General features: G+C 39.7%; 1 protein-coding gene across 2 annotated transcripts in view; it reads left to right on the top strand.

Moving 5' to 3' along the window:
- CHRM4 (cholinergic receptor muscarinic 4) overlaps positions 1-15,983 on the top strand; it is a 45,852-nt gene extending 29,869 nt beyond the window's left edge. Inside the window, exons 2-3 of one of the 2 annotated variants that reach the window (XM_026671023.2) lie at positions 10,365-10,431; positions 12,834-15,983. In XM_026671023.2, coding sequence (XP_026526808.1) covers positions 10,395-10,431; positions 12,834-14,284 — 1,488 coding nt within the window. In that variant the 5' untranslated portion in view covers positions 10,365-10,394 and the 3' untranslated portion in view covers positions 14,285-15,983. The remainder of the gene's footprint in view (positions 1-10,364; positions 10,432-12,833) is intronic. The other variant, XM_087951316.1, reaches the window with a different exon arrangement.
- Positions 15,984-16,189: the final 206 nt, after the last annotated feature.

The following is a 16,189-nucleotide window of genomic DNA, read 5'->3' as shown; positions in this document are numbered from 1 at the left end:
GCAGGTATAATTTTATTTTATTTATTATTAAATTTAGTCCCAGACTTTTTATTTCTTCCAGCTTATAACAATAAAAATAGAATATAAAACTGAACAAAATTGCTGCAGTTAACATAAAAACCAAAATTAAAATCATTAATTAAAACAATTAACAATTAAAGATGTGCTGCACTTTTATCACTTGCTAAATACTGGGAGCATTGGAGGAAATGCATTCTGGGAACCTCGCAAAAGAGGAAACTTTCCCACATTCGAGACCTTCACAAGAGTTGTCCTGCTGATCTAAGTCAACTGGCCACATTCAAAGGTGGCAAGATAATCCATAGATAACCAGTTGCTAAGTTTTTAAAAACTCTGCACATCAGCAGCATACCTTGTGCCTGGTGAGCAACTAGCTGCCATTACAGGCATTATAGGATCCTTGCTCCATGCATCAAGACTTGACTGTCATGTTTTGCACCAATGGCAATTTTCAGATGTTTTCAATTCTAATGTAGTTGCACAAAACACACTGAAATATTAGAGACATATTAGTAGCTGTTGCTAAATCCAGCTGGCTCAGGAAAGGTTGAAATTGACAACCTAGATATTTGTGCAAATATCCTTCCCAAGCTCAAGAACAGCATAGAACAACAGAGCCAAAGGCCAGCTCTTTATTTGCTCATTCCATATAGACAGAATCTTGCCCGATTAAATCTATACTACACTAACCCTAACATAGGACACTCAGGGCATAGCTACTCTCAATATTTTCCTCTTTCTTCAACCTAACTCCAGGCTATGTTGTCTTTTGTTTCACCCTCTCCTTGAAGTGTACTCTCTCTCCTTCCTGCCTCTTCACTGTAGGCCATCACACCACCTTAAATGTGTTTTAATTTGTGATTTTTTTTAAATTTTGCTTTTACTATTAATCTCTTTGCCAGCTATCATTTTTTGAAAATACACAAATACTAATCATTAATATTGGTAATTATGATAGATTAATAGAGAACATATGCAGGAAATAACAGATTATAGTTGTAATGTTGCTTACCTAATGTTAGTAGGCATCTACAGGAAACTTCTGGACCCAGACTACCACTTTTAATTCCATACATTAGAGGTTCACATAGACTCAGGAATTCTCTGTAGAAAGAAAGTGCCTTTTTCTAAACCATCACTTATCAATAATTATTCAGCTGAAGAGGATCCCTGCTTGATAACAAGATCAAAGCTATTTCAACAGGTTACCATTGCCTTGGTAGCACATTCCTGATCAATTAGATGTAATACTATTGACCTATCAACACCATTTACTGTTATCACAGTTAAAGAAGCTCTTTTTCCCACGTTACTTTTCAGAATCAAGTGTGCCACTTAGTGGCTGTTGATTTGTACAGCCAAAGAAATATTTCTTCTATTCGCAAGAAAAAAGTGACATAACCAGAAGCAGTTCCTATAGAAACAGGCTGGTTTGGAATTTGTAGCTGGTACTTTCAATGTGTAGAACTTGAATTTACTCAGCACAGTGAAATCCACAGGCCTCTGTTCTTTAAAGCACAGGGACCTCCAGAAATGTGAAAAACACAAAGGGAAATATCCATGGTGGACTTGTGAGAAAGTTAAACAAAATGGACACAAATGAATATGGCAATGCAGAGAGTTTTAAAAATCAATATACAGATGAAATCAGATAGTCAAGTAGAAAAGACTCACAAAAATTTGGTTTTTTTTTATATGGGAACTGCAATGAGGTTATTATATGCAGAAAAATGGAAGAATACAAAAATTCCCAGAACGGAGGAATGGGCTGTAAAGATGGCAGTGCTTCCAGAAATGGCTAAATTGATTTGTTTGATTAAGGAGGGAGCAGTTATTAAAAAAAACCCGAAACCCTTTATAAACTTATTGCTGAAAATGAGTTAAAAATTAACTGGCGATTTCAGGATTCACTGTTTAAAAATGGTCGTTTATGGGAAGAAGGGAACCAAAATATGTAATTTGGGAGGGTGGAGAAAGTAATTATCATGTCTATAACCACTCAAAGATTGGAAGTTGCTTCTTTAGGTACCTTTTCTTTCTTGTTTGTCTTTGCTGCTTTTTCTTTTATTCTTCTGGGTTTTTTACCCCTATTTTTCTGTTTAAGTTGTGTTGTTTTTTTTAAATCTTATGTAAATTTTTCTTCCAGTAAGATATTATTTTATATATACGTGTGTGTACATATATACATATACATATGTATATGTACATGTATATGTATATGTGTAATAGGGACCTGCTATTTTGTTTTTTCATGGTCTTTAGTGAAAGGGCCAACCCTACGCTGGCAGCATTGTGGTAGGCAGGGGCCTTTTCTCTTTCCAGCAGAAGCTGCTCAGAGTCATTCCTTAAACTCATTTCCCAAGGATGTACGACAGTGGTAAGATTCAATTTTTTTTACTACTAGTTCTGTAGACGTGGCTTGGTGGGCATGGCAGGGAAAGGTTACTGCAAAATCCCATTCTCTCCCCACTCCACTAACCTGCTTTCCAGCTCCGTTCTCCTATGCAGGGCAACCAAAGAAGACTCAGCCAATCAGCTGGGACTAGGGAGGCAGAGAATAGATGAGGGCGGGGCCAGTCAGAGGTGGTATTTGCGGGTTCTCCGAACTACTCAAAATTTCCACTACCGGTTCTCCAGAACTGATCAGAACCTGATGAATACCACCTCTGGTGTATGAGCATTTGCCATGCAACTTTAACCTCTGGTTTTCAGGATCTTAATTTTGGGATGCTAATTGTTTTGATGCCCAGGTTTCTGGGGAAGGTGGAATAAAAGCTGACCATGTGCAAATGCTCTCCAAGTGTCTATTTCTCTGTTCTGAAAATCCTTGCCGAATTCACAATTAAGTCACAATTGGACCAAATGCCCCCAAAATGAGCCATGAAAGCTCATGTGTGATGGAAGACTACTACTGTCTTCCTTTGTATTTCTTTATTACTGCCATTTCCTGCTCCAGGAAATGAAGAAAGCCTCTACCTTGTGCAAGCTGTTTCCTGGCTTAAGGTCTCACCTGGCGGTATTATTCTGTGGTTTAATTTTGTTATTACTATTTGGTTTTACATGTATAATCAACATTGAGATCAATCATGAACACCTGCTGTAGATGTGATCTATGGTAATATTTCCATACAGTGAAATTTAAGTTAATCAGGTCCCGTGATTTGAGCACAGCTGTATGTCAATATGCTTGTAGATGGCCAGATGGTAATCAGTGGGAAGTTAAGGAACATTAGGTTATAACTGCTTAGATTCCTGGCCAGAAATACACACACATGAACATACATACAGTGAACATATAGACATAAAGAGATAAAACCATCTTATCAAAAAATAATGGATCATTTTGATGATTTGATTAATTTCCATTTAGCTTCTAGCTACTAAAAAAATACATAGACCGTTTTTAGGAATGCATCACTAAATCTACCCTACTGGGTTATCTAGCCAATCTGCAAATCTACTCAGCTCATGAGTAAGAGTTGTTACTCTATATATCCATTTTCTGCTCAGAGAGGTAGCCTGATTTAAAAGAAACAGGGTGTGCAGAACCTAATGTATAAAATAAAGTTCACTAGTTCTCTTGCATTGTAATATATTTTCTTCCACGATAACAGCAGGGTGTCCTATTCAGTAAGCAGCTTAAAACAAGCTAGCAGTTTGGGCAAAAACAAAATAAAAACAACACTCTTAATATTTTCTTACTTCCTTTCAATCATGTCTGATTTTCAGAGATTGCCTGGACAAGTTCCAGCACCTTTTTGGCAAGGTTTTTCAGAAGTGGTTTTGCCATGGCCTCCTTCCTAGGGCTGAGATTGGTGACTGGCCCAAAGTCACACAGCTGACTTTGTGTCTAAACTGGGACTAGAACTCACTGTCTCCCAGTTTCTAGCCTGATGCCTTAACCACTACACCAAATTTTCTTACCAGTGGTGCGATTACCAGTCATGGGATTCAATTTTTTTTACTACTGGATCTGTGGGCATGGCTTGGTGGGCATAGCAGGGGAAGGAGACTGTAAACATTCCCACCCCACTCTTGGGGGAAGGTTACTGTAAAATCCCCATTCCCTTCCCAGCCCCACTAGCCTGCTTTCCAGCTCCGTTCTCCTGTGCAGGGCAACCAAAGAAGACCCAGCCAATCAGCTGGGACTTGGGAGGCAGAGAATAGATGGGGGCCAGGCCAGTCAGAGGTGGTATTCCGGACTACTCAAAATTTCTGTTACCAGTTCTCCAGAACTGGTCAGAACCTGCTGAATACCACCTCTGGCTCTTACTATTACTCAGTAAGAGTTCCTTAATCATTAAATTCCTGACCTTCACAATAGAGCATATTAATAGACTGGTAAAGAAACCTATTTCATTTCTATGCATAGGATTCTGTGCATCTGTTCATTGACTGACAGCTGACTGTGAAAGTTCTGAATACTTCATTTCTGGTAACACCTTCACTAGTGCAGATTATTACGGTGTTCGACATGGTACAAAATAACATCAGAGAGGAAAGTGGAATGAGAGTGTTTTGGGTACTCAGTGATATAAAATTAATACCTTTAGATAAGCTCTAGAAAGAGAATTATTGTTTTTATTCAATCATTTGGTCACTTCCAATTTTTTGTGATGAAAATATATAATTTGTACCTGGATTGTCTGTCAGTCATTGCATCCTGAATTCTTATAAGCTTGTATATTACTGGGAGTATCCAGGCAGCTTATCACCTATCAGCTTCTTTTTCTGTCCAGGTCTTCTCCAAAGAGTCTTGCGTTTTCATTAGGTCTCTAAAAATTTACGTTTTAGCTTCATTATTAGTGTTTCCAGTGAGCTGCCTGGTTTCACTTCATCTAGTACTAAATGATTCATTCTTCTTGTATTCCAAAATATTTACAACCATTTTCTCCAGCTTTGAGAGCCATATCTTACAACTGAAGAAAATGAAAAGATGTATCTTTGTTGGAAGGATATTTATTTTGCCCAACTCTGTTGTTTTCTTTATCCCAAATTGCTTACATCTCTTTATTTCATAGCTATAATCACCACTCCTGTGAATTTTCCCAGTAGCGTGTTGAGTGTCATCCATCACTTGGCACTATACTGTCAGTCATTTTATATTTTCTATCTATGGGTGTTTTCTTGGTAAAAATACAGGAGTGATTTATCATTGCCTTCTCCTGTGCGGTATGAATGGATGCCTTTGCCATTGTCATTAAAGTGACCAACCTCTAGTCTACAACATTTCCCTATGTCATTGCTGCTCAATACAGCTGTATGTTTACTTTAGCTCAACAGCTGGGATGACCCTCAGACTCTGGGGGGACTCTGCTGGCAATATATGTTCCTAGCACACACTCTGGCATTTTTCACTCATCCCTCACAGGAACTCTCCCACACCATGACTATGATGGGGCAGGACAGCAAGACTTGGAGGGCATCACTATGCCTTCCTCAATATGTCTCATATGCAAGTTACCTTGAGTCTTCACTAAGAAGAATATTCCTGATCTGAATAATATTCCATATTATTTTGGTCTCAAAGAAAGCACTACTATTTATTATACTTGTCTCAGGTGGTTGCTTGAGAAACCCATCATGCAAGTTTCTCGCTCAGGTTAGGGCTGTTGATGTGTGTCATGCCCCTGTCAGAGTCTGAATCTGAGGTGGAAGATGAACAGCTGACAGGGAGTGAGAGTGTGGCTCCATTGGCTGTAGAGGAAACTGGGGAAGGGCAAAGTCCATCTGGGCAGAGCAGGGAAGAGGTAGAACAAGGGAGAGGGAGTTCAGAGGAAGACCCAGGCCTACCCCCTCTTCATCCTAGGGCACGCAGGGAGGATTGGAGAAGAGAGCAATGTGGGTTGTGTGGCTTATGGGGGAGGAAAGGGCCCTGATTGCCTTCATTAGCTACAGCTGGGAAGAGAATTTAAAAGAGATGCATGCTGAGTGCGGCAGCTGCTGGGAGCAGACGTGAGTTTATCTTGTGTTGACTTTGGTTATCTGCCATGTTGAGATATTGCCATGCCTTCACATCTGGAATTCTTCCTCTTGCCCTGCCAGACTAATTACCTTATTTTGCCTTGATTGGACTTATAGTTACAGTTTTTGTTGACCACATTTTGGACTTGATTCTCTGTAGCCAAAGGCTGTTCCTGGGAGAGTTTTTCTCCAGCCAGAAGGTAGCCATGACACTGGGGCAAAGTTGGAGCTAATAAAGGGACTCCTTCTGATTATCTGACTGTGTGGCCTTTGTGCCACACCCTGGATCATCACAGTGTGCATTCTGTCAGATTTGTGTACAACAACATTGATTTTTCCTGAAAACCATTTCTTTCATGACATCATTCCATCTCATCTCTCTCAGTAAGAAGCATGGTAGATGTGATCTGAGGTTAAGAGGAGGAGGAGGTGCTTGTAGGTTTAAAGACTAATGAGCCAGCTCCTTTGGATAAATACCAGAGGTTCTGTTCTATGCACTGAAAAGGAAATAATCACATCAACTTCTCTTACTGTCTGGGAAGGAGACAGTCCCAACAACCCAGGCTCTGTTCTTCTCCCAAAGTCTTGATTTAATAATCCCAGATCAAAAGCTGATCTCCTCTGGGAAGGCATAACATTCATATGGCTCAGAAAAATTATTGGTTTATCTAATTCATGTCATTCTCGTATCTGCATGTTCTGTCTATCGTCATTTCTGCTTGTTCTTTTTCTCCCCCTCCTTTTAAGATAATTCTTTCTGGGCAGATGCTTCTACTTAGCCTTTGGTTATAGATGCTGCCCTTACTTTGCTACTCAGGGAATATGTTTAAGCCTCTCCTTGTTTCAGACTCCATTTTGGAATTCAGAAAATATCCTATTTAGTCTAGAGGGATTTAGTGTGTCTGCTCCTCCACACCTTCCTGTTCAAAATTCAGACCTTTGGTCTTTGCAGTGGCTATCATTTGAAATCAGACTATTCAATATTGTTTGGAAGGAAAAGAAGAATCAGATGAAATTCCATCTTTTTTACTCACAGAATTCAGACTGCCAAGTAATAGGGGAACACACTCTCTCCCCCTCCCTCTTTCTCTCCATCTCCCCCACTCCCCTTCTCCTTTTATATCCTTACAATATTAGATATTCCCAAAATGTGCCAAAAAAAAAGTTTCAGTTACTAATGGGATTCTTAGACTTGCCCAGTACAGTCCATGAAGTTCAAAATGAACTTTTGGAAAAGTACATCTTACTGGCAAGCAGTAGGTGCCTGCTGCCTAAACTACAGTAGTAAGGTTTGTATAAGGAAGGTGGAGGAGAGAATATGTAGGTACAGTGAAGCACAGAAGTCCAGGTGGATCTTTTGCCATCTTTCCCTTTTGTGCAGGTATCAGATGGCTGAGACGGAGATGGGACACCAGCCACATGACTCAAGGGCAGAGTGCAAACAAAGCTCTGCCTGGGAGGCCTGCAAGCATTGTTCTCCCTGGGAATGACAGGAAGAACAGGATTAAAAGAAGAGGACAGGACTTCAAGGAGCCCCTGGGATCCCTTCCTTTTTAGATACTTTAACTCAATTCCTCTTTTGGGGATGTTGATCTATTGAGTTTGTTTTGGTTGTACTACAAACACTTGGTGGACAGAAAGGGCCTCAAGTGAAAGAGAGAGAAAAATAACTGGCTCTTATCTTCCAGAAATATAGAGGTTGGTATTATTATTCTGAGGTTTAGAGCAAAATATCTCTCTAGATTAACAGGAAGTGATAAGGTGGGTGGACAAAGACAGAAATTACACTTGTTCCAGCCTGCTAATCAAAACATGTCTCTAAGAGCATTCGCGGACACATTTTTGGCAGACAGGACAGGAGCAAATCTAAATGCCATTTTTGTTTATTATTGCTCCCATTGGTTGCCATGCCCATGACCCCCTGTCCAGACATTATAATGTTGGATCTGCAATTTCTCTACAGTCCTGGAGCTAAAGACAAGGAAATTGGATTGCAGAAAATGGGAGGGGGGGGAGAGTTATAATCAAAGGGTTGCTTGTTTGTCTTCAATTGAAGCAAATAAATGGTTAACTGACCACTTCCTTATAAGAAATTAAGCAAAACATAGAAGAAATTGAAGAGAAATAAGGTCATTGATGATTTGCAGACAAAGAAATAAAGAAGAGGAAGAAGAGAGGAGAGGGAAGGGGAGAAGGAAATGCTGGTAATATTTGTCACAATCATTCCATAATTAACCACTTAGGATACACTTCTAAACAGAAACACACACACACACACACACACACACATCTATGTACACACCACTTTTGTTTAAACAAATGATCATTTTTCCAATCTACTGGTCCTGTAAATAATTAAGACACAAAATATAACAAAATATTGATTGATAAATCGATACATTTGACAAATAAATAGATGCATAAATGCTCCCTGCCAACTGCACATATTTGTATCTCAAGAAAAGAACTGAGAAGAAAATATAGTTCTGGGTTTTAGGAGAGTGAAGAGCAATATTTTAAAATTTATTTATGTATTCCCCCAAATAAACTTAAAACAAATGTATGCTACTGCTGTCCAAATAAACTACAGGATTATTTTGCCAAAATCCTGTTTTGCCACAGGATTATTACAAAGATGAATAAGATTGCTAGGGAAAAAAATCATCTTCACCATCTGAGTAAAAAGTCTCAGTGAAAGAAATGCAGGTGAAAGAGGAGTGGAGAGAATGGAAATTACTTAACTTGCTCATTAGAATTCTTATTTGTACAGTACAAACCTAGTAATGCTTACTTTATAGAAGTTACATTGGATTCAGTAGGATTTCCTCTTTCACAAAGGTTTGAAGCCTTAGTTCCTTTATCTGTGATTTTCTCTCAGTTGCAACAAGCATATTATTTGGTGTTTGGGCTAAATTTGGTGTTTAATTATTTGTTTTTACTTCAGTATAGCTTGTAGAAGGGAACGTTAACAACAAACATGATGATGTCAAGAAAAATGCATGGATATGTTGATGAAGTCATCAAGATTTGAGATCTACTCAAAGGATGTGAAATGTACTAAATCAAAAGGACCAACTTACTTTCAATCTTCATCAAGAGTTGGTTTATGTTTATTTTTGATGGGAGTGATGATACAAATCATGGATTCTTCATTACAGACAAAACCTCTGAATCAAATAATCAGAGTTGGAAGGGACCTTATAGGTCATCTTATCCAACCCCCCTGGCCAAGCGGGAGACCCTACACAATTTCTGACAAATGGGAGTCTAATCTCTTATTGAAAGTCTCAAGTGATGGCGCTTCCACAACTTCCGAGGGAAAGCTGTTCCATTGGTTGATTGTTCTCACTGTCAGAAAGTTTTTCCTTATTTCCAGGTTAAATCTCTCCTTGTTCAGTTTCCATCCATTATTCCTCGTCTAGCCTACAGGTGCTTTAGAAAATAGCTTGACCCCCTTCCTCCCTGTGGCAGCCCCTCAAATATTGGAAGACCTCTATCATGTCTCCCCTGGTCCTTCTCTTTAACTAAACAAGCCAAGCCCAGTACCTGCAACCGTTCATTGTATGTTTTAGCCTCCAGTCCCCTAATCATCCTGGTTGCTTTTCTCTGTACTTTTTCTAGAGTCTCAACATCTTTTTTATAATGTGGTGACCAAAACTGGATGCAGTACTCTCGGTTATTCATTCAGTTATGAGAAATGTTGAGAAAGTGCATTCTTCTGCATGAGCCTTTTGTTCATGAGGGACAAAAATTCCTCTGAAATGTTCTAATTCAGCAGCCCCCAACTTTATGGGCACCAGGAACCGGTTTAGTTGAGAAAGGTTTTTCTATGGACTGGAGGGGCTGTGGTTTTGCATGCTGCCAGCATCCACAGATGGGGCTTCGCTTGAGTGCATGGCCCAGTTGCTGGCAACCCATGGCCCAATGTCAGTCCAGAGCTTGGAGACCCCTGCTCTAATTCATAGAAACTTGGAATGATTATGGAACACCATGGGAAAAAAATTATGAAAAGTTCAGTATTTCTAAACTTTTTTTCTCCTGATACGTTACTATACAAAGTTATGTCACTGAATGGAGTCATAACAGGAATCCAATGTACACTAGATCACTTTCATAGGATAGAAACAAGGAAAAAGAGAAAGTTTCTATATGAATTGACTGAATAACAAATTTTGTGTCTATTTTTCTTGATTTGTTTTATCCTAATACTTTTATTTACTCCATGCCCTTTGAAGAAAAGAAATTACTTCCATGTGAAGTCAATTTAACTCTAAAGCTAAATATATATTAATGATGAGCCAAGTTCCATTAGTCATACTTATGTTTTGCTTTTTTTGTCCAAGTTGCATATATTGTTCTCTCCTTTTATTGTCTCATAGGAATATATCTATGGTCCCTGGAATTATAGGATGCATTGGATTCCTTTTTGCAAAGCAGCAGGAAGAGGTATTAACTTGGAGAAAGGAATGTAATATCTGATTGTCTCTCCATTAGCCTTCAAAGCTATTTTTTTAAGAGGCTGGGAAATCTGCTGGACTGTAAGTCCCCACTCCACCTCTTGAAGCTCATAGGACACTCCAAGAATGTTAGGATGATGAAAACGATGTCCTTTCTGACAGACCTAGCTCTAGCAATTAAAATATACTTTAAAAAACACCTCCGTAATACATCTTCTTTGGAAGGAAACCCAGCAGAAGCAAGTGGGAAAAAGACAATAGGAATGTAAACGTTATTATCCGAGCTTCTCTTAAAGTTATGTGCATGAGGCAAGATGATTGCACCATAAAGTCTCCTCTGGAAATATCCTGGCTATTATGAAAATGAAGCATTGATTCTTTAGCAGGCAAGGAATTTATCATCCTGTTAAAAACTGAAGAACTTGGCTGGGGCTAGATAAGATAATTGGGGGTCTCAGTCTGCTAAGATGACCTAGAAATAGCAGCTATTCTTAGGCATGGAACTAGGCAGTTGCCTCAGACCAATTATAGGTGTTGGTGTCTGTATATGCTTGTGCGTGTGCACACTCACACATGTGAGATAAGTGTTTACCTTCTTAAGCCATCCGGGGCTTAAAGAGAGCCTTCTGCTGCAAAGCAAATTACATTGATGGAAATATTAAAACCTGCAGTGACTTTATACCTATCTGGTCTACAGCTCCATCTTGTTCCATAGTTTAATACATTTGTAAATTTTCTGTTATCTGTAGAAACACTGTTTAATAGCTTAACTGAGCAATACATCATTGGCAAATAGTGAGTAACTTGGGGAATGTACTGTGCCATTTTCTTTCTAGACTTAAAAATAAACAAAACTCAACTGAAGAAAATAAAATCTTGATAGAGATCCCTATTATCTAACTATAGTGGTTAATACCAGAATGAACCCGCAGAGGGCAGGCTTCCACAAGACATTTCCCCACGTATGTATGAGCTCAAAGCCTAATTAGCTGAACAGTCTTACTTTTTTTGAAGTTGAAAGAAAAGGAGGAGCTACTTTAAGAGGCTCTTGCTCTAAGTACCTTCTGTGGAGGAGGCTGGCAGGTTTTGATGGCAACTAGAGATTGGTGGTACCAATCTCTAATTCCAGCCCTCTATATCAATTTATGAACAAGGCATCCAGATCACTGAGTATCCTTGTTTCTGGTTAACAGTTCTGAATGCTAGGTATGTTTGTAATCAATTTAATCTTATTGGAGATAAGGGATCAGATCTGGTGTGCGCTATTGAGACCTGGCTGAATAAGATGTCTATCCAGTCAGATTTCATACAGTCATCAATCCTGTTTTCAGAGTAAGGAAGACAGCCTGAAAATTGTTTATCGTGAGACTCTGGCCTTTGCAAGATCATTTTTCTTCAGGAGGCCAGATATGAGTTGTTTGATCACATTGCAGTAGATTTACCCAGAGTGTTAGTGTTGGGCAGTTATGAGGTGGCTTCAGAATTCATGTCCATAATAATAACCATGGATTTGCCCAGGTAGCTGACCATCTACCTGGCTTTTATTTTAGAGCAGTTGACTTGTTATGGACATTTCATCCTCTCTGTAAGGTTAACTGGAGACAGTAATCCTTGCAGATAGGAAGTACCAATTACAACTGCCTACCCCAGATTTTGATGGATTTGGAGAAATTCCAGACAGCATTTGGGGGGATTTCTTAGATATCAGGAGGGTAGGTCTATTAAATGGCTTGTCTGGAATATGAAAATGTCTAGGGTACTGGATAGATTGAGCAGGTTCTCATTGCTTATCAATGTTAGACTATTCCTTTATTCTTTGAGGCGCTTTGGGAGATGAAGGGAGTGAATAGGTGCATGAGAAATAACTGGGATAATGTATAGAGCTTAAATTAGAGCTTTTTCAATTTATGGTGGTAAAGGTGGCTCTGTGGGAATACTTTTCAGTCCTCACTGTATTTGTAGATAGTTAGCTTGATGTACTCATTAGTATGTTTCAATCCCTTCTTGCTGGCAAACTCTATTGATATAAGTTCTAATTGTCTGGCCAAACATTTTATGGTTAAAATAACTCATATTAATTCTGAATAGAAAGTTGGGTGGACAGAATCCAAAAAAGTGACAGAAGTGATGTTTGCAGTCTTAATTGAAAGTTTTAGAGCCTGTAGATCTCAGGAAGTAAAAACATATGGACTAAATTTATCCCATCTAGCTAACTAAGTTTTAAAATAGCTGACATAAAGGAACTAAATTTGGTACCCTTTGAGCATCACAGCTCAGTGAGAAGTCTTCCCAGTCCCAACTGAGTTGTCAAAGCTTGCTCTATTGTTTGAGTGTTGCAGATGTATAATATATCTCCAATGTCTTTTTCCTTCTTTCCCTCCCTTTCTGCAGACTTCACATATAATTTGTCTTCTTGGTCTCACCTGTTAAGAATGGCCAACTTCACCAAAGCCAATTTCACCGAGGAAAACACTAAGTATAAAATCGTGGAAATGATTTTCATAGCTACTGTAACTGGGTCACTTAGTCTTGTCACTGTGGTTGGAAATATCTTGGTCATGCTGTCCATCAAAGTGAACCGCCAACTTCAGACTGTCAACAACTATTTCCTCTTTAGCTTGGCCTGTGCTGACTTGATAATTGGCATCTTCTCAATGAATCTGTACACCGTGTATATAGTCAAGGGCTATTGGCCACTTGGGGCTGTAGTATGTGACCTCTGGCTGGCACTGGACTATGTAGTGAGTAATGCCTCTGTCATGAACTTACTCATCATCAGTTTTGACCGCTATTTCTGCGTTACCAAACCACTGACCTACCCAGCTAGGCGGACAACCAAAATGGCAGGACTGATGATTGCAGTTGCTTGGATATCATCCTTTATCCTCTGGGCACCTGCCATATTGTTTTGGCAGTTCATTGTCGGAGAGAGGACAGTACCAGAAGGAGAGTGCTACATTCAGTTCCTCTCCAACCCGGCTGTAACCTTTGGCACAGCCATTGCTGCTTTCTACCTCCCAGTGGTTATCATGACTGTGTTGTACATCCACATCTCATTGGCCAGCCGGAGCCGTGTGAGAAGGCACAAACCAGAAAGCAAGAAAGAGAAGCGGACTAAGCCCCTCAGCTTTCTGAAAAGCCCTCTGGTCAAGCAGACTAACAACAATTCTCCCAAAAAAGTGGTGGAGGTGAAGGAGGAAGCAAAAAACGGGAAAGTAGAAGAGCAGCCCTTGCAACCATCTGAAACTACTGGCCACCAAGAGGAGAAAGAAACCTCTAATGAATCCAGCACGGTAAGCATCACCCAGACGAATAAAGAGAAACAGGGGCTGGAGATTGTACCAGCTGATACAGGCGAGAGCCCTGCCCATCCTCGGATCAACCCTGCCTCTAAGTGGTCCAAAATTAAGATAGTCACTAAACAAACTGGGACTGAATGTGTCACTGCCATTGAGATTGTCGCAGACAAAGAAACCCATTCCACCCCAATCACCTTATCAAACAGCCGTCCAGCTAATGTTGCCAGGAAATTTGCCAGCATTGCCAGGAGTCAGGTCAGGAAGAAGCGACAAATGGCAGCTCGAGAGAAGAAAGTCACCAGAACCATTTTTGCCATCTTGTTGGCTTTCATTTTGACATGGACACCTTACAACGTGATGGTCCTCATTAATACTTTCTGCAATTATTGTGTTCCTGAAACAGTCTGGTCCATTGGGTACTGGTTGTGCTATGTCAACAGCACCATCAACCCAGCTTGTTATGCCCTTTGTAATGCTACCTTCAAGAAAACTTTTAAGCATCTTCTTATGTGTCAGTACAGGAACATTGGTACTGCAAGATAAGCTGGATTTGGGGAAGTGCTCAGCAATGAGGTCATATGTGGAGATGTGTTATTCTCCAACCAGATAAATCTATTATTCTTAGTCACACCATTCATTACTAGATGGAGCCTTTCACCAAATGCAGAATCAGAATTAGTGAAAACATACAATTTCAACATACTTGGCTCTTGAATATTCACCAAGAAATAGGCAGATCTTCCACCCAGATGATCCTCTTGACTGTGCTTCTTCAGAACACAAAGAAGAAGAAGGAAGCTAGGGATTAAAATGTGGTGAAGCCTCACAGTATCACCAGACAGACGTAACAGACTGTGCTCTTTTGCCTTGCTGTTCTTGAAATACCGTAAACTTTCATGATCTTCTAATTTCTGTCTGACTAAACTAGGATGCCTCTATTGGTGGCACATTAGAAAGAAACGCAACAAAAAAGATCCTTGTTTCCTTGGATGCATTGTTGGCTTTACACTTGTGTGCAACTATGAGACAGAAAGAACAGCAAGGGACAACAGGGTTAATTAATTGAACAGTGAAATGAAAACATATATATATTGTTTCAGCACCAGTCATCAAGCTGTATCAATTTCTATTTGTAGGCTCTAGGATTTTGTCTAGTTGAATTTCCAGTGTCCCAGGTACAAGGGACTTGTTCCTCTCAGGGAATATAGCAGTTGCTGGATAGACGTGTCCACTTCATAGGCTTCTCAAGGACCTTACCAAATCTGCCTCAACTCCATTTCTCCATGGCAGGCTGTTGGGCCAAACAGACTTCTTTCAGGATGGGTTGAATGCCACCTCATATCGTTTTGGAAAAAAACAAGGATGTCGCATGGATACTCAAAGTCGGTTCTACAACATTTTGGGTCATGTGCCAAAGTTGTCTAAAGTTATTAATCTCAAAGGTAAGCATGGTGTCCTTGAAGCAGTGAATGCTCGACAGCAGCTCCAAGGAGAACAGCAAATAAAGCAACCATGATGGTGGAAGAAGATATCTACACTGGCAAGTCTTTCTAAGAGAGTCTTTGAAGCCCTTCGTTTTTGTTCCTTTTAAAATTATGTCACCATGCATACCAAGTCCCCCTTGCTCCACACATATTTGCTTAAGTATCACTTCTTTTTATGTACTTAATTTTTTTAAAATTTTGATAGTAGGTTCTGAACCAGGCTGTGGTGGAGAAAAACAATGAGTGGCTGCCCCACTTGTTTCTGCATTATGAATTTGAGGGCATACTAAGAAGATACTCATGAGCTTTGTAAATGAGCATTGCCTTCCTTCTAGTCAGTGTTGTCATAGATCCCTCAGCATGTGGGTTCCAGTGTACATAGGCAGCCTAAATCCCAGAATACTCATGTTCCGTGTAGACCAATTAATTCCACGTTTTGCTCGATGTCTCTGGCACCCTCAGGAACATATTAGAGCAGAGTATAATCAGTGATCCAATGTTTCCTGGGTTGGAGTGACCATGGTTATAGACCTCTCTATTTCATGGCTAAGGGCTGTCAGTTGAAGAGATGCCCTTACATTTGGCCAAAGGCTCCTGCTTCATGTGGCTATAGAGGCAGCTAGGCTGCCACTGCCTTTCACATAATTTGCATAATGTTGTCCAAAATGCCTTGCAGTGTTTTTTAAAAATTAATTTATTAATTTATTTGTTACAACTACAGTGGGAAACACTTAAACAAATAAAATAATTGAACTATATATATAGCACACCTTCGAGTCAATCGTTTTTTCAACGAGTTGCAAACATTCTTCTCCTCCACAGAGAATTGTTCAAGATATTAGGGATTAAACTTGAAACTCAAGATTTTGTGACTTAAAAGGTCTTGTGAAAAGCCTCAAGATGAACCAGGGAGTATCCCCTAATCTAGTGACCTCTGGATCTATTATCCAGAATTCCCAGCCAA

The sequence above is a fragment of the Notechis scutatus genome, chromosome 1 (assembly GCF_049901735.1).
Source record: "Notechis scutatus isolate UNSWTSFEM ecotype Mainland chromosome 1, rNotScu1.2, whole genome shotgun sequence".
NCBI lineage: Eukaryota > Metazoa > Chordata > Lepidosauria > Squamata > Elapidae > Notechis > Notechis scutatus.
The sequence above is the reverse complement of the archived record's forward strand: the minus strand, read 5'-3'. Positions and strand labels throughout refer to the sequence as shown.